Here is a 19,691-nt window from a genome sequence, read left to right on the forward strand (position 1 = left end):
TAGTAAAATGACGCTTTCACAGTATCATATCTATGTGATTAATTGTTGTAGGTTTTAGTCTCAAGGTGCTGCTTTTCCCTCTCTCCATCCTTCCCTTCCACTCTCCCTCTTTTATCCTTTCATGGTTTTTATTTTATTTCCATAATATCAAGGAGAAAATGAAGGTTAGACGTCCCGGTTAAAGTTGCTTTCCATGGGCCATCTCTGGACTCTGAACCTGCGGTGGCCTCGTGGCAGGGACTGTTTTCAGGGCCTCCGATCGGAAAAGTCCTGGGGCAGAGTATCTGCAGCAGTAGCTCCTACAGTATAGGCTGGGCCTTAAGATTATCTGGAACTCTCTAGGTTGCAGTATCTAACCTTTCAATATAAAAATTTAGAAAATGACATTCTGTACTACTTTCTTTAGATAAAATCAAAATTTCGACTTTTTTTCAGAATCCCTGCTGGAGTTCGCTCCAGTCAGTTAACAGTGAGATAGATTCTGGGCATATTAACGAAAGTGGGGAGTGTCATCAGGTTAAACTCAATGAACAATGTTAGATGCTCAGATCAATGCTTCAAACAAAGGGACAGAAGGAGAAAAGGAAAAGAAAACAAGGAGGAGAAAACAACAGGAAGATAAAGGAACAAAGGTAAGAAACAAGAGATCCAGAACAGAGAGACATAGAGGGAGAGAGAGAGGCAGGAGAGATAGATAGAGGAGGGAGAGAGCAAGTGTCAGGAGAGATAAAAATAGAGGGAGACAGACAGACACAGGAGACAGACACATGGAATTAACAACATGTTCCTGAATGACCAATGGGTCAATAAAAGATAAGAAGGAAATTGAAAGATTCGTGGGAAACAAACGAAATTAGAAACACACCCATAGGTTCCTCTCTAGGTTCTAAAAGCTTTACCAATGGACAAAGGAAAATATTCTCTCTATAACTAAGTCTACCCATTCAGACCTACAAATACCTGGTCAGTATAGCTGTTTCTATCTTAAAAGTAGCAAATTTCACAGAAATATCTTGAAACGAAAAGTCTTAGAAGAAAAAAAATCTTTAAATGTGTTCGGTTCTCACTGATTAATTTAGAGATGAGAAAATCAAGGTCCAGGAAGATTAAGTAAAGTCACTCAAGTGAGGTAGACTTTTCCACACTTGATACCAGAGCCTGTCTCCAATCCTTTTGTTCTAGATTTTGCAGATCTGCAAGATTGATGTCTCCTACCTGAGGCTCTAAGAGTAGAGAGTCCATTTTCTTCAAAGGAGACAGCAAGGTCCTGGTCGTCTTCCCCAGGCTGCTCCTGGGTTGCAACCTCATCAGCTCTTTCCTGGAGTGACTCAGCCTGGGCCTGCAGGGCCACCAGGAGAATGGCAGCAAGGATGGCGAGGGTCCTCATGGCTGGGGTCACCTGGAGGAGGGAGAGCAGGTGTGGATGTGTGGAGAGTGAGGAGTGAGCCTGGATTTATAGCTCTGCTGGGAGAAGGCCTGAGACAGAAGCTGCAGTGAGACGAGGTGGGCATGTGATTGGGAGGGGAAGGGCTGCCTTCATCCTCAAGATCCCTTTGATGCTCCTCTTTCTCCCAGCTTTCATCACAGAGTGAGTCTGTGTGCTTAGTGCCTCTTCTTGATCCAAACTGTTAATGATGATAAGGGCATTACTATCCTGTCCTGTTTCCCATCTGCTTGAGTATTTACTTTTATATATTCAGACAAGAAAAGCAACAGTGCTTTCATTCAATAAATGTGGGGATCAAATGCCTCTTGTTTTCCGAAGATGGTCCCTGGTACTCTCTGGATGACTCTCTGGGGTCAGACCTGGTCCCAGTGGAGTCGAGAGTTAATCCAATGCAGGATTCAGGGATATTATTAGCCTCATGTAGGAGGCTTTTGAGATCTTGAGGTGAGTAGTCTCCTGCCGGGGCCAGTGTGGACAGGACAATGACCTTATCAGCTATGGGGGAAATGAGTTCAGTAGACTAGTAGGCCAAGTTTATCAGATTAAAATCAAAATTCAGATTTAGTTCAAGAAGTTGGTGTGATCTGAATGCATCATATACAATGTGTAGCAGGTACTTCTCTCCACTTTGAGGAATATCAAAGTAATTTAGGTGCCTACAACCCCTTACTGAGGTCTTTTATTTTATTTTTATTTTTTAGTTTTAGAAAATTTTAAATCATACACAAGGAACATCATTCAAATGGTAGAAGAAGTAACAAGTTCTCATTTCTATCCCCAGGCCTTCAATTCTGACCCAAGAATCCATCACTATTAACAGTTATTCATAGTATTCTGCACTTTGCTTTTATCACCTGTATCATGGGCACTTTGTATATCTAAACACATGGAATGCTGTTATAATTTTTAAGAGCCTTATACTATCCCAGGGTTTGTATATGCCATCACTTATTTTTTTCTATTGATAAAATATGATAAAATTAGTACAATTTGGTTATTCTTAAACTTTTGCAGTAATAAGTAAAGTTACAGTGATTATCTTGTATATATGTCCTCTTACCCATATGGATAATCTTACAGAAATAGAATTGCTGTCAAAGAATGCATCTTAAGCCAGTATGGTGGCACTTGCCTGTAGTTCTAGCTATTTGAGAGGCTGAGGTGGGAGGATCATCGGAGACCAGGAGTTCAATACCAGCCTGACAACATAGTGAGACCCCTTTCTCTTAAAAACAAAAAGAGACTGTATCTTACCCATTTTTAAGATATTACTATGTATTTCTATAATATTGCCACATTTGATACACATCCTTTGGTGCTCAGTAGGCCCTTGGAGAACCTCTACATTTGAATTCCTCATTTAATTTTTTTTCAAATTTGTTTATTTTTAATTGAAAAATAATTTTTGTGTATATTTGCAGGGTGTGATGTGATGTTTGGATTGATAATCACATGGCAGAAATACTTCAATGAGTGAATGGCCAAGCTTACCTGCACCAACTTAATTTTTTAAGGAGAATTACAAATCGAGTCCTTTAGCAGTTTGAAAGATACAATACATTACTATTAACTGTAGTCGCCTTGCAGTGCCATAGATCACTAAGACTCTCCAGCATAACTGAAACTTTGTACTCTTGGCTCAACATCTTCTCTTTTCCTATCCCTCCCTCTCACCCACCTCCAGCTTCTGATAACCACCTTTGTACTCTAGTTCCATAACATCGACATTTTAACATTCCATGTACAAGTGATATCATACAGTATTTGTCTTTCTGTGCCTAGTTTATTTCATTTAGCACATTGTCCTCTGGTTCCAACCATGTTGTCATGAATGAAGAATTTCCTTCGGAGTCTCGCTCTGTCACCCAGGCTGTAGTGCAGTGGCAGGATCCCGGCTCATTGTAACCTCTGCCTCCCGGGTTCACGCCATTCTCCTGCCTCAACCTCCCGAGTAGCTGGGACTACAGGCACCCACCACCACGCCCGGCTAATTTTTTGTATTTTTAGTAGAGACGGGGTTTCACCGTGTTAGCCAGGATGTTCTCGACCTCCTGACCTCATGATCCGCCCGCCTGTGTTTCCGTTTTTTCTTTCTTTGCAGAGAAACTAACAGAGTATATCTGCCACTTATTCTACCTTATGAAAATGAGAGGATCTGAATCAGATCGGTAATATCTATACTATTTATTTGAATTTGTGAATTAACAGGGAGACTGGGAGGGACTAATTTCCTGCATCAGTGATTCCAGCTTTCATGGCCCTTGTTTTACCCTGGTGGCCATTTCGCACCAGGTTTTAAACCATCTGTATTTGTACTGCTGCTCTATTTCTCATTGGACATTGCTGAGTTTGCAGATAGCATTCCATGATTGCTTCCTAGCCTACATCTCTCTGGCATTGTCTCTCTGACTCTCTAGCAATGACTAAAGAAACAATTTGGAACATTTTTATTCCGGTTCTAACCTTTCTCCATGAATTCTGTCATGTGTTTGATCACCCAGAGTCCTTATTAATTGGGGAAATTGGTATCTTCAGTCTCTCTTCATTCTTCTCTTACCCCAAAATTAATTGGGTGAGCAGGAAAGAAACAACGGAAACACATGTCAAACACCCCAACCTCTCCACTGTACTCTAAGGGTCTGGCTTCTCTCTCACTCTCTCAAGGCAATAGCATGACTTGACGCTCTCTAATTTTGTAGGAGTCACTAAGAATAAAGACAGGAGTTTGGACTGGCACAAAGGTTTAGAAGCCCACACAATCTCACTTGTAATAACACTCAAAAATAAAATTCTTAGAAGTAAATTTAACCAAAAAAGTGAAAGATCTGTACAGCAAAAACTATAAATATTGATGAATAAAACTGAAGAAGACACAAATAAATGGAAAGATATCTTGAGTTCATGGATTGGAAGAATTAATATTATTAAAATGTCTGTACTACCCAAAGTGATCTGTAGATCCTCATCAAAATTCCAAAGCAATTTTTCACAGAAATTAAAAAAACACTAAAATTGGTATGAAATCAGAAATGACACCGAATAGCCAAAGCAATCTTGAGCAAAAATAACAAAGATAGAGGTATCATGCTCTCTGATTTTAAAATGTAGCATAAAGTTATTGTAAGCAAAACAGCATGGTCTGGCATAAAAGCAGACACAATAACCAAAGGAAAGAAGTAGAAAGCCTAAAACTGAACCCAAGTATTTATGATTATTTGATCTTCAACAAAGATGCCAAGAACACACAATGGGGCAAGGACAGTCTCTTCAATAGAAGGTGTAAGGAAAACTAGATATCTACAAGCAGAAGAATGAAATTGGACACTTATCCCCCACTATACCCAAAAATCACCTCAAAATGGATCAAAGACTTGCATAAAAGACCCGAAATTGTAAATCTACTAGAAAAAAACATGGGAGGAAATCTTATGACATTTCTCTGGGCAATTGTTTCTACAACAGGACTCCAAAAGCAAAGACAACAAAAGCAAAAATAGACAAAGGAGGTTACATCAACTAAAATACTTCTGCACAGAAAGGAAACAAAGTGAAGAGATGACCCATGGACTAGGAGAAAGTATCTGTAAACCATACATCTGATGAGGGGCTAATATCCCAAATATATAAGGAATTCAAACTACTCAATAATAAGAAGACAAACATCTCAATTTAAACATGGGCAGTAAACCTGGCCCACAGATATATGGAAAACATACTCAACAACACTAATTATCAGGAAAATGCAAATTAAAATCACAAAGAGGTAATCATCTGTTAGAATGGCTTTTAACAAATAGACAAATAATATGTGTTGGTGAGGATATAAAAAAAGGGGACGCTTGTACACCATTGGTGGAAATGTAAACTAGTACAGCCATTTTGGAGAAGAGTATGGAGGTCCCTCAAAGCACTAAACATAGAATTACCATATGACCCAGCAATCCCGCTTCTGGGTATATCTCCAAAAAATTGAAATCACTATATTGGCCGGGCTCGGTGGCTCACGCCTGTAATCCCAGCACTTTGGGAGGCTGAGGCAGGTGGATCACAAGGTCAGGAGATCGCGATCATCCTGGCTAACATGGTGAAACCCCATCTCTACTAAAAATACAAACAAATTAGCCAGGCGTGGTGGCGCGGACCTGTAGTCCCAGTTACTCAGGAGGCTGAGACAGGAGAATGGGTGAACTCCGGACGCGGAGCTTGTAGTGAGCCAGCTTGTACCACCGCACTCCAGCCTGGGGGACAGAGCAAGACTCCGTCTCAAAAAAAAGAAAAAAAAAAAAAAAAAGAAAGAAAGAAATCACCATATCAAGAAGAATCTACACTCCCATGTCCATTTCAGCATTATTCAAAATAAGTAACATATGGAATCAGCCTAATGTTCATCAATGGATGAATGAATAAAGAAAATAAGGTGTATATGCAAGATAGTATACCATACAGACTTAGAAAAAGAAGGAAATTGGCCGCATGTGGTGGCTCACGCCTGTAATCCCAGCACTTTGGGAGGCCAAGGCGGGCGGATCACAAGGTCAGGAGATCAAGACCATCCTGGCTAACATGGTGAAACCTCGTCTCTACTAAAGATACAAAATATTAGCCGGGCGTGGTGGTGGGTGCCTGTAGTCCCAGCTACTCAGGAGGTTGAGGCAGGAGAATGGCGTGAACCCGGGAGGCAGAGGTTACAATGAGAGCTGAGATCCGGCCACTGCACTCCAGACAGGCGACAGAGCGAGACTCTGTCTCAAAGAAATTCTTCATTCATGACAACATGGTTTGGAACCAGAGGACAATGTGCTAAATGAAATAAGCTAGGCACAGAAAGACAAATACTATATGATATCACTTGTATATGGAATGTTAAAATGTCGATGTTATGGAACTAGAGTACAAAGGTGGTTATCAGAAGCTGGAGGTGGGTGAGAGGGAGGGATAGGAAAAGAGAAGATGTTGAGCCAAGAGTACAAAGTTTCAGTTATGCTGGAGAGTCTTAGTGATCTGTAACACAAGGCGACTACAGTTAATAGTAATGTATTGTATCTTTCAAACTGCTAAAGGACTCAATTTGTAATTCTCCTTAAAAAATTAAGTTGGTGAGGTGTTGGCTATCTTAATTAGCTGAAGTGTTTCTGCCATGTGATTATCAATCCAAACATCACATCACACCCTGCAAATATACACAAAAATTAGTTTTCAATTAAAAATAAACAAATTTGAAAAAAAATTAAATGAGGAATTCAAATGTAGAAAGAGTTCTCTAGGGGCCTACTGAGCACCAAGGATGTGTATCAAATATGGTAATATAGAAATGCAGTAACTATCTTTAAAATGGGTAGATACAGTCTTTTTCTGTTTTAAGAGAAAAGGTCTCACTATGTTGTCAGGCTGGTAGGAACTCCTGGTCTCCCGATGATCCTCCCATCTCCAGCCTCTCAAATAGCTAGAACTACAAGGCAAGTGCCACCATACTGGCTTAAGATGCATTCTTTGACACAGCAATTCTATTTCTGTAAGATTATCCATATGGGTAAGAGGACATATATACAAGATAATCACTGTAACTTTAGCTATTACTGCAAAAGTTTAAGAATAACCAAATTGGGCCGGGCGCGGTGGCTCAAGCCTATAATCCCAGCACTTTGGGAGGCAGAGGCCAGGCGGATCACGAGGTCAGGAGATGAGACCATCCTGGCTAACACGGTGAAACCCGTCTCTACTAAAATATACAAAAACTAGCCGGGCAAGGTGGCGAGCCTGTAGTTCCAGCTACTCGGGAGGCTGAGACAGAGAATGGCATGAACCGGAGGCCAGCTTGCAGTGAGCTGAGATCAGCCACTGCACTCCAGACTAGGCTGACAGAGCGAGACTCTGTCTCAAAAAAAAAGAGAACCAAATTGTAATAATTTATCATATTTTATCAATAGAAAAAATAAGTGATGGCATATACAAACCACAGATGAGTATAAGGCTCTTAAAAATTATAACAACATTCCATGTGTTTAGATATACAAAGTGCCCATGATTACAGGTGATAAAAGCAAAGTGCAGAATACTATGAATAACTGTTAGTGATGGATTCCTAAGGTCCAGAATTGAAGAAGACACACAAGGGATAGAAATGAGAACTTGTTACTTCTTCTACCATTTGTGATGTTCCTTGTGTATGATTTAAAATTTTCTGAAACTAAAAAATAAAAATAAAATAAAAGATCTCAGTAAGGGGTTGTAGGCACCTAAATTACTTTGATATTCCTCAAAGTGGAGAGAAGTACCTGCTACACATTGTATATGATGCATTCAGATACACCAGCTTCTTGAACTAAATCTGAATTTTTGATTTTAATCTGATAAACTTGGCCTACTAGTCTACTGAACTCATTTCCCCCATAGCTGATAAGGTCATTGTCCGCAACCCACTGGCTGTGGGAGATTACTCACCTCAAGATCTCAAAGCCTCACCATGAGGCTAATAATATCCCTGAATCCTGCAATGGGTGCTCTCCTGACTCCCACTGGGACCCAGATCTGACCCCAGAGAGTCATCCAGAGAGTACCAGGGACCATCTTCGGAAAACAAGAGGCATTTGATCCCCACATTTATTGAATGAAAGCACTGTTGCTTTTCTTGTCTGAATATATAAAAGTAAATACTCAAGCAGATGGGAAACAGGACAGGATAGTAATGCCCTTATCATCATTAACAGTTTGGATCAAGAAGAGGCACTAAGCACACAGACTCACTCTGTGATGAAAGCCGGGAGAAAGAGGAGCATCAAAGGGATCTTGAGGGCGAAGGCAGCCCCTTCCCCTCCCAATCACATGCTCACCTCCTCTCACTGCAGCTTCTGTCTCAGGCCTTCTCCCAGCAGAGCTATAAATCCAGGCTCACTCCTCACTCTCCACACATCCACACCTGCTCTCCCTCCTCCAGGTGGCCCCAGCCATGAGGACCCTCGCCATCCTTGCTGCCATTCTCCTGGTGGCCCTGCAGGCCCAGGCTGAGTCACTCCAGGAAACAGCTGATGAGGTTGCAACCCAGTAGCAGCCTGGGGAAGACGACCAGGACCTTGCTGTTTCTTTTGAAGAAAATGGACTCTCTACTCTTAGAGCCTCAGGTAGGAGACATCAATCTTGCAGATCTGCAAAATCTAGAACAAAAGGATTGGAGACAGGCTCTGGCGTCAAGTGTGGAAAAGTCTACCTCCCTTGAGTGACTTTACTTAATCTTCCTGGACCTTTATTTTCTCATCTCTAAATTAATCAGTGAGAACCGAACACATCTAAAAGATTTTCTTTCTTCTAAGACTTTTAGTTTCAAGATATTTCTGTGAAATTTGCTACTTTTAAGATAGAAAGAGCTATACTGACCAGGTATTTGTAAGTCTGAATGGGTAGACTTAGTTATAGAGAGAATATTTTACTTTGTCCATTGGTAAAGCTTTTAGAACCTAGAGAGGAACCTATGGGTGTGTTTCAATGTAGGCTAAAGGGCTTGATTAAATCTTTCTACAATATGTACTTAGATCCAAACATCATATTGTGTCTCATACATATACACAATTATTATTTGTCAATTAAAATAAGTACATAAGTAAAATGTTAAAAAAAAAAAAAAAAAAAAAAAAAAAACAAAGGGGAGAGAGAATGAAGAATTTGAATTTGGAAGGTCTTCAAAGACTCCTTGAGCACCAAAGTATTTGAGTCCATGACATGAGCGTGCTCAATGCAGCATCTCAGAAACGGATCCAGGTGCATTAGGGAGCCTTGTTAGGACATGCAGATCATACATGGAGGTCAAGATTAGGGTATGGATTAAGCAGAATGAAGAGTAGGTAACCCTGGGGTTGAGAGGTATATTGTTTTACCAGGGAGCAGGTAATAAACATGTCCTGGATAGACTCAGATGGGGAAAGAACTATGATCTTGCATGACTAACACATAGCTAGTACGATTTCTTGTCATTTACGACAAAGACATGAATTTTCTCTATCCTAACATGACTGATACAGTGTCTCTTGTTTAGACTATCTCAGTTAGTCTGGCTCTGCCTGTCCTTTTCCCCACCTCCCTCCCTATGCCTGACCCTCTCTTCTTTCCACAGGTTCTCAGGCGAGACGCACCTGCTATTGCCGAAACAGCCGTTGTTATACCCCTGAGTTCCACTCCGGGAAGTGCTTATTCAAGGGCCTCACCTACAAACTCTGCTGTCGCTGAGCTTCCTAGATAGAAACCAAAACAGTGCAAGATTCAATCCAAGGTCCTGAAAAAAGAAAAACATTTCACTCTGTGTACCTTGTATCTTTCTAAGATTTTCTCTCCAAAATAAAGTTGAAGCATTAAACTTAGTGTGTTTAACTTTTTAAATTTTCTTTTCTTTTTCCCTTTTTTCCCCCCTTTTGCTTTTTTATATGGTGCTTTGTATGGTTCCTTTGTATAGAGAATTCTGATCTACATTCAGCTAACTAGTCTTTGCATTCCAATGATGCACAATTTGAGCATCATAGAGCAATAACGAAATAAGCGAAAATGAATAATTGGGTTTTGTTATTTGTTGTTGTTGTTGTTGTTGTTTGAACCAATTATCTCACTTAGCCGCAAGATTGGGTACAGTGGTCTGCAATCTGGCTGCAGCCTTTACCTCCCTGTGCTCAAATGATCCTCCCACCTCCAGGCGTCTTGGTAGCTGGGACTACAGGCATTGCCACCACACCCCTGCTAATGTTTTGTGTACTTTTTGGAGACAGAGTTTCACCATGTTTATGGTCTTGTACTCTTGAGCTTAAGTGATCTGCCCTCCTCAGCCTCCCATAGTGCTAGGATTACATGCTTTAGCCACCATGCCTAACAGGATATAAGTGTTAATTGGAATAGTTTGAAACTTAAAAGTTCAGTGCATTCCTAATGATTCTCAAACCATAGAACTTTACAATGAGAGGCAAAAAGTGGTTGTTGGCTCAAAGGAAAGATAGATCTGATGGGCTATGTTTACTTGTCCTTTAATTTTAAAAAGTGGGAAAGCATTGCTATACATAATTTTTGAAATTTTAAGCAGATGTGTTAAATACATATGCTATACATTAAGCTTTATTTCACTCTATTTTGGTGATATATAACTGTATTAAGATAGAATAAAATAAAGTTTAACAAGGAAAAATTAAAACTGTGCCCAAAACAGGAAAAACTGACAAGCATCAGTGATTCAATTAATAACCAGATAGAAGAAGAGCTCAGAAGCTGGTGACCATAGAGGATGAGGCCCAATAACCAATGAGACAAATGGTCCCTTACTGGTCCCCAAAAGCTTAATTAGACCAATGTTTAATGAAGGAGTTGGTCTCAACTCTCCATCCCTTTAAGCATATGAATTCTGTTAGTTATAATAAACTATACTCATTTTAATAAAATATTAGTGAGAAAATATATGTTAATATGCTTTTAATTATGCCAATGAACCAAGTCAATATATCATAATGATAAGACAATTGACTATACACTTACAGTTGTGCAAAAAGTTAAGAACGTATTTGGGGGAAGGTAAGTTTCTGAAATTAAAATTTATATAAAAGACAGGGATTGAACAGTGCCATGACATGACAAAAAAAAAAACATTTCTATTACAACAACAACAAAAAATCTCAACCAGATAATAAATAACAAGTAGCCTAACTTTGATTCATCTTAATTCATCTTAGACACATACAAAGCACTGTTTCCTGATCAAGGATCAGCTGTTTGACCCTAGACTTCCAACCTCGTTTAGTAATCTGGGGTCTCGGAAGATCAAGAAAATCATAGGAAGGAGTAAAATCAAAACAAATAAGAAAAGATATCAAATCCATGATATGGGCCCTTCTATATCACTTTTGGTATAATAAACTTAATAAGTTTGGGATCATCATTCAGTAGCCAGCCTATTCTTGAAGGTGTTAGGATGTGTTTAAAACAACCAGGTGACAATTAAATGTATGACATCAATGTAGGATGAAGGGAATTGAAATAATCACCTTGTGTCAGTATTTAATACTCAAGACCTTGGTTTAAACTTCTAGTGTAAATAGTGATGAGATTTTTCTCAGCACAAAAGTCCTTCCAAATACTAAAAGAACTCCAAGCTGCTAGTGCAGGCTGGTGCTGCTTCCTTCTCATCTGATGGTCCTTAGTAAGAACTCCACTCCTTTACTGGGAGATAGGTGGTGGGGACTGGTTCTCTGCCTCAGCAATCCTTCTGAGCAGGACTCCTCTTCCACCTTGCTGTGTACCACCCAATATCCTGGAACTGAGGGCCAGCAAGAGAGCAAGATAGAGGAGGGCTTGTGTATTCTCATGCACCACCCAAGAGGTGGTGCTCTCTGGCAGCAGGAACCAGAACGGTAGTGGAGAGACCTCAGGATGCCAAATACAAGTACATCTTTTGGGAAGATAAGGTCACCCTCACAAAGTCTGCAGAACTTAGGTCAGGTTGGCGTGTAGGTGAAAGGGAAGGATGCCCCAGGGTCTCACCTGGTTGCCTAAGTCACCGTGATGCTCCTCTATTTAACTGCTTTACTCACAGCCAAAACTGACTGGTTGTTTGGTCTCTGCCCTTTCTTTTTGATGTGTTCTGCTTTTTAATTTTTGGGCGTTTTGTTTTGTTTTGTTTTGTTTTGTTTGAGATGGAGTCTTCCTCTGTCGCCCAGGCTGGAGTGCAGTGGCACGATCTTGGCTTACCGCAACTTCCACTTCCCAGGTGGGGAAGCCAATTAAAAACATTGAAGGCTGAAATATAGAAAATTATCCTTGGGAAAATGTGGCTTCATGAAGCAATAGGAGTTTAGAGGAAAGAAATAGACTATTTTGGTTTTGAGGGCAGGAAAATACTTCATGGTGAAACACAGAGGTATTTAAAACGTGGGTAGATTGAAAGAAGGGGTAGAGTACAATGTTCAGTGGAGAGAATAATATCAGGGCAATAAATATGCAGGGTCAGGTCAACCTCCACTGAATTTAGAGAATGGATGTTGCCAGAGAGAAGGATGGAGTAGAATTGAGGCTAATGTGCTGAGAAGCATCCATCAATCCAAGATGAGGATGGAGCCTCCCTGCTCCTCTGTTGGATAAAGGCACACTGGGAGCACCACACGTAGCTTCTGCTACTGCAGTCTAGGGTGGGCAATGACTGCTGCAAACTCTAGGGACAGAGAAAGCAGGGAAAGGTGTGAGGGTCTCCAAACAACCAGGGCCACTTGCTCGGCTTCAAGTAACACCCAGAACTGTTCACTGACATGCACGAACATTCTACGTTCACTGATGACATACAAGAGATTTTCTACCTTGAACCACTCATGTGGTGCAACAATCAATAACGAATAAGTCAGATACCTCATCCCTATAAATGTAATTACCCAAGAGGGCAGCAGCCCTGTCTCTGTGGGAGGATAGGAGCCTTACTCCAACAAGCACAAATGAGCAAACACAGATGGCCCAATCACACTAGCCAACTTCCCTCCTAACGACCTCCAGAACTATCCTGCTAGCTCCCCCCAAGGCTTAAATTCTCCTGCCTTTGGTTTGAGGTAAGTTGAGTCCAAGGGCTCTTCCTATTACAATGTTTCAACTCCTATTGCAACAGTCTTCAATAAACATTTCCTTGACATTTCTTGAAAGTCTTGCTGAAATTTTTCTTTTACAAGAAAAGTATAGAGTTGTTTTTTCTGTATTTCTGTTTGTTCTGAACTCTGCTTACAAACAAAACCAGAAGGTAAGAGATGAGAAAAGTACCTGTTTCCTTTCCTGAAGTTCTGTATTTCTTCCTTTGCTACGAAAAGCCAAATAACTCATAAAAATAAAAACTAAGGGAAAGAGTTCATTCTAATATTTCCTGGCAGATAACCCTCCGAACCTCTCAGTGCTTTGTTCTCCTGGATGACAGTAAGAGTGATCCCCCTTCCGCTTTGCCCCAGCCCTCTACTCATGGCCACCCACTAACTCCTGCCACCACCTGGAATTTCTCCAGCTCTGAACATCAACTATGAAGCTCCCATCCCTGACTCACCCGCTGTCCTTCCAGCCTCTCTCGTAGCCGTCCCTCCTTCCCTGCTGATCAACATCAACAAGGCTCTTCTCCTGCGGGTTGTGCATGGGAATCGCCAGTGAGCCTGAGGCCCAAGCTGCCCCTGGGACACCTATCATCTGCTATCATCTGCTCTCATCTCCTGTCCTTGTGCACTGCACCGTGTTTGCCTCTCAGGTTCCCTGAGTTTGGTATTTTTGATGTTTTTCAGATATCTTAGTGGGGTCTTGAATTCAAACGTCAAACCATGAGAAGCTGAGTTAACATTTTGACTCCTATATCTTGGAATGGAGGGGGAATTCTGGCTTCAAGAAATGCTTGATTTCAGGACTCAAAGCATGAGTCACATTGTTGTCTTCCCATTTATTTCTCTTGGTCTTACTTTGGGCTCTCTCCGCAGACAACAGCCATGTGAATCATGGTCATCTCTCTGTGACCTTCGTAGCTGATCTCCTGGAGAAAATCCCTACTTCCTTCCCATTGTTCCAGCCAACGCCCAAGTCCCATGGCTGACTCTGAATCTGTCACTGAGAGTGGAGGTTGGCACCACACCTGGGTCCCATAGTGCCCCTGCTCCCCAAGGAAGAATTTAAACTAAGAACAGTTGACAGGGGATCGGTTGGTCACTAGAAAAAGTCCACAATCCCATTAACCCACCGTGATGGGCTCTGTGTCACACTTTGAAAACAAACTGGGAAGATCCATCAATATTTTAGAGAAGAACTAAAGTTGACATGCAAAAAGTGCTCAAGTCCAACTTCTCTCCGTGACAAGGAAAACTTCTCTCCCTGTTCACCTGCTGCTTTGTAAAAAGCCACCACAAAATTTAGAGGATTGAAACAGCATGATCAGGTCTTCACTCACACATTTGCAAATGGGGCCTGGCTCCCTCCAGGGGCATCAGAGAAGAGGTTCTGCTGGGATCTGAAGACCTCAGGGCTGAGACACTCCTGCGCGGGGGCAGGCGGTGCTAACTCAGCTGACAGCTCCGGAAAGACTGAGGAAGGGACTGTGTGACGTGCTGGGGTCGGATCATGCTGGCTCACGGGAGAGGATTTTTTGTGAAATAATTGTTAAATCATCCATAGCTGGGAGAATTTTAAAAACAGAAATTTAAAAACATTGCAAATCAGAGGGTTTTTTTTTTCCCCCAGGAAGCAGGTTGTTTTGCATTCTCTAGCCAGTCCTTGTAGGTGGGCTCAGTTCCTCTCCCTGTGCAACGTTCAGGCTTCCTCCAAGCGCGATGCCTGGGCTCCAAAGTCACCAGCGCTCTTAGTGTGTCTGGGCTGCTAGCAAAATAATGCCATAAACCAAGCTGCTTATAAAAACAGAAATGTGTTTCTCATGAACTGATACGTCCAAATCAACGTGCCAGGAGATTTGGTGTCATGAGAACTGCCTTTCTGATTCATAGACGGCATCTTCTCACTGTATTCTCACCTAGTGAACCCTCTCACCAGAGAGGGAGCTCTCGGGGCATCTTCTGTAAGGACGTTAGTGCTACTTATAAAGTGTGTGCCCTCCTGACCTTCTTACCTCCCAAAAGCTCCTCCTCTTACACTATCAACTAATGATTTAAGATTTTAACGTATGATTTTCAGAAGGACAAAAACATTCAGGTTGTAGCACCATCCAATAGACAGGAAGTGAAAGATACCAGTTCATCAGGCCCGATCCCAGAAAAACAGCATGGCACTAAGTCAGGTGCGTTCAGTTGGTCAAGATGTTACCCAGTCTCGATCCAAAAGGAGACAAGTCACCTCCTTTTCTGTGTGAGGAGAGTCAATGATTTACGGACACATTTTAAACAGCACAAGGGAGTTATTCCCTCACAGGTTTTTGGAAAATTGCTGCAGATGCCAATGGCAGAGACACAGAAAGCTTGTGAGAGGTGACTGGGAAAGGGGGACAAAGGGCAGGGACTCGGAGTTCCTGCCTATCCCAGCTGGATCTGCAGGCCTGGGAGTCGCTGTGTGGCACAGGCAGCACCAGGACCTTCCCTTCAGGATGGTGGACAAAGGGCTGAGGGGAGGGACAGGGCAGTGCTCTCTGAGAACCTGGGAGGGGGAGGGTCCTCAGAGCTCACCCCCACGCAGCCTCCGCCCTGCCCCATGATAACACACACGCTATGTTCCACAACTGTCCTTCTTACCAGGGTCAAAACCATGTTCCAGGGCCCTGCCCAAGGTCCACACACTCTGTGTCTGCTGGGGCCACCAGACAGCCTCAGTTGTGTGCAAATATCCTTTGCTGCTCCTAGAGGCCTCTCTCCTCTCACACCCACACCTGCACCCCACCCACAGCTTCCCCAGAATATTTACTCCAGCCTGATGGTGTCAAGGCTTATGGAGAATCAGCTCCAAATTAGTGCAGGCTCACTTCAATATTCTCTGGAAATTCAAATGCATGTGTGTGAGAGAACAGTTTCCACCATGTGTACACTGGAAGTCTACACTTGTAGAAATTCCTAGAAAAATCTATTGGGTAGGGAGTCATGGATGGTCACAACCTCAGACCACAGTGCCCCAACCCAAGGGGCTGTCAAGAAAAACCACAGCCTCACCAGAACCAGGGGACTCCGAGGAATCCCACCTTGATGGTGAGGTCACCACTAAACCAGCCTCTCCTTACTGCTACAGGGTAGGGACGTCGCCACCCGCAGGACATGGTGCTGGCTTACATCCAGTACCTGGACCCCCGCTTTGTTGCTCTCTTAACTCATGCCTTGTTGAGTACCCTGCAAATGACTTCATAGAGTGGTATTTTGCTGGGAACACCATTTGTCTTCATGTGACCCCATTAGCTACACCCTCTAGTACAAGGAAACCATAGGGCCTAGGTCACACCATGAGGATGCCCTATAAGCTATGCAAAAACTATGGACTTGGGAGACCTGTGTGTAACAACACCATTACGTAAAATTCAACGCCTCCCCATAACAGCTGCCCCTCTCTACAGCTACTGAGGAAATGCCTATGGATTGGAGTGTGTTCTCTGTGCAGGAGGCTGGTCCAGATTTCACTTCTGCAGGACACTGGACATTTCCCAAAACCACAAGACCTTCCCCACGTGCACACACACCTCTTCTCATTTTGCCTCTGCATCCACATCCACTGAGCTCTTCAGGCACCTACTGATGCCCTAGAACCTAAAACCATCATCTGGGGCCCAGTACCCCAAACAGCCCGAATCTTTCCTCTGCTGGGATGAGTCCAGTGCCCACTTCCTTCAATGGTGGAATTGCTGGGCCTGCTACACATCAGGAGCTCACTGCTTCCTCAGAGGGGCAACTGACCTCACTGCTCTAGAACAGCGACCACCCCTAGCAAAGCTTGAGATGCCTCCTCCCTCCTTAAGACTGAGGGAGACGCTTCAGCTCTCACTCCACTGTCCCCAGTCCTGCAGAGCCCAGTGCCTGCTGCCTTCACACAGAGCTGCAGGGAGGCCCACCCAGCCTGTGGGACCAGCGCTGTGCATGACCTTCCCAGGGCGGCAGGGGCTGCCCGGCCTGCACACTGTGTTCAGCAACCTCACCGTAGGGATTTATTGCCTCAGGAGTGACTGCATTCTTTTCTCGTTTCCAGATACCTTATTCCATCTACCGCACTAGGAGAAGGAGGAGGAGGGTGGAGAGTGGTACATTTTAAAATGTGCACTGGTCCCCCTAGGACTCCCCCTCAAATTACCCAGGGAGGACCACACCAGCTCAAACCTGGTTATGCCAAGCACAAAGTAATCATCCCACTCATGCCGAGTGTATGGTGGCCAGTAAGCCTGCCCAGAACTGGCTTTGGAACAAGGTGTTTGAGCACACAGCACCCGTCTTGCTGCCCCCTTGGCCCCCTCCCTTGTGGGACCTCTGAGACACATTAGGTCTCACCTAAAAATCTCAGGATTTCTAGGCCCAAACACTCCTAGCAAACTGTTTAGCCTGAACTCTCTAAGGTCAAGCAAAGAGGCGAGTGTTTCCTCTAAGAAACCACCTGTGGTACGTACATCCTTAATTCCGGAAAGTCCAACAAACCTGCCCTGCTTAGCAACACAAACCGAGTTGGTCCTCATCTCACCGGGCATTCTCCAACACACCTGTTTGTCCAAACCATTTTGACTTGTTTCTATGCTTAGACCCCAGGTTCCAAGGTGGCTGGTTCAGGCCAGATTCCAAATCCTCGTCTGTGTGTGGGTGGCATTCCTAGCCTAGTCTCCTTATGGAGTAGATACTACGATACACAGGCCAGGCTGTCCCAGTGGCTTTCAATATTCCTTTGGTCCAGGTAGTTCAGCCTCAGCCACCAGTGTAGGCATCACAGGGTCAATTGTCTTAGGAGTCATGGAGAATTCATAGTTGGTTGCTGCCCAGGGCCTGGCCAGGGCTGACCATAGACAAGGCATCCCTCTGTGAACTCCTATTTTAATGCCAGCTTCCCAACAAATTTCTCAACTGTTCTTACCAGCAGGTATTTAAACTACTCAATCGAAAGTAACCCTGAAAATTAGGACACCTGTTCCCAAAAGACCCTTAAATAGGGGAAGTCCTTTCCTGCTTGTGCACAGCTGCACGTGTAGCAACATGAGCCCTGGGACAGGGGACTGTCCTCTGCCCACTCTGGTGGCCTGGCCTAGCTTAACAATCTGTAAGTAATACAATACAAAACTTAAACTTTCATGTGGCAGTTTCACCCCTGAAGCTGTGTTCTCAATCTGACCCGTGACTATGGGGCCACCCCAGAGGGACCCAGTGAGGGCATATTTTGCTGTGTGGGACCCTTTGCTGCAGGGGGTAGTGGCTATGAGCTCAGTTAATAAATTCAGGCAGTTTCCTTCCAAACACACGTGTCCTACTTAACATGTCCAACAGAGATGATCATACCAATAGCTCCTAAAACATTATTTTTTTTTATTATACTTTAAGTTCTAGGGTACATGTGCACAATGTGAAGGTTTGTTACATATGTATACATGTGCCATGTTGGTGTGCTTCACCCATCAACTCGTCAGCACCCATCAACTCGTCATTTACATCAGGTATAACTCCAAATACCATCCCTCCCCCCTCCTTCCCCCCCTCCACAATAGGCCCCAGTGTGTGATGTTCCCTTTCCCATGTCCAAGTGATCTCATTGTTCAGTTCCCACCTATGAGTGAGAACATGCGGTGTTTGGTTTTCTGTTTTTGCAATAGTTTGCTAAGAATGATGGTTTCCAGCTGCATCCATATCCCTACAAAGGACACGAACTCATCCTTTTATATGGCTGTATAGTATTCCATGGTGTATATGTGCCACATTTTCTTAATCCAGTCTGTCACTGATGGACATTTTGGTTGATTCCAAGTCTTTGCTATTGTGAATAGTGCCACAATAAACATACGTGTGCATGTGTCTTTATAGCAGCATGATTTATAATCCTCTTAGTACATACCCAGTAATGGGATGGCTGGGTCATATGGTATTTCTAGTTCTAGATCCTTGAGGAATCGCCATACTGCTAAAACATTGTTTTATTTTGAGAAAAGTCTACTCATGTTCTTTAGTTTTTATGTATTATTTATTTATTTAAAGAAATGGGGTCTCACTATGTTGCTGAAGCTGGTCTCCAACTCCTGGGATCAAGCAATCTTTCTGCTTTGGCCTTTGAAAGCACTGAGATTGCCTGTGTGAGCATCCTGCCAGCTCATTGGCCCATTTATTAATCAGATTAATTGTTTTTTGCTATTGAGTTGTTTGACCTCCTTGTGTATTTGGATATTTACCCCTTCTACCATGTAAGGTTTGCAAATATTTTCTCTCATGTTCTGGGTTGCCTTTTCATTTAGTTGATGGTTTCCTTTGCTGTGCAGGTGCTTTAGCATTCAGTGCAGCCCCACTTGTCTATTTCCATTTTATTGCCTGTGCCTTTGATGTCACAGCCAAGAGATAATTGCCCAGATTAATGTCAAAAAGCTTTATCCCTATATGTTCTTCTAGTAGTTTATGGTTTCAGATTTTATGTTTAGGTCTTCAATCCATTGAGTTGATTTTTGTATGTGGTTTAGGAAAAAAGACCACGTATACACATATCTCAAATTCTAAGGTAGTATACATTAGACACATACAATGTTTAATTGTCCCATGTATGTAAATAGAGCTGAAAATAATAAACATATTTTTATCTTTCAATCAATTCTATCTCTATCTCACTGAACTTGTTTCAC

The 19,691-nt window shown here is 42.7% G+C and overlaps 1 protein-coding gene across 1 annotated transcript; it reads right to left on the bottom strand.

Annotated features, from left to right (window-relative positions):
* Positions 1-1,213: 1,213 nt before the first annotated feature.
* On the bottom strand, positions 1,214-1,387 carry DEFA1 (defensin, alpha 1; the record flags this gene model as incomplete). Its single annotated transcript, NM_001112644.1, is given in 1 exon segment — positions 1,214-1,387. A coding segment is annotated over 1 exon segment (174 nt), but the record flags the coding sequence as incomplete, so codon positions are not given.
* Between the last annotated feature and the right edge of the window lie 18,304 nt (positions 1,388-19,691).

The sequence above is a fragment of the Papio anubis genome, unplaced genomic scaffold, assembly GCF_008728515.1.
Source record: "Papio anubis isolate 15944 unplaced genomic scaffold, Panubis1.0 scaffold596, whole genome shotgun sequence".
In the NCBI taxonomy this organism is placed as follows: Eukaryota; Metazoa; Chordata; class Mammalia; order Primates; family Cercopithecidae; genus Papio; species Papio anubis.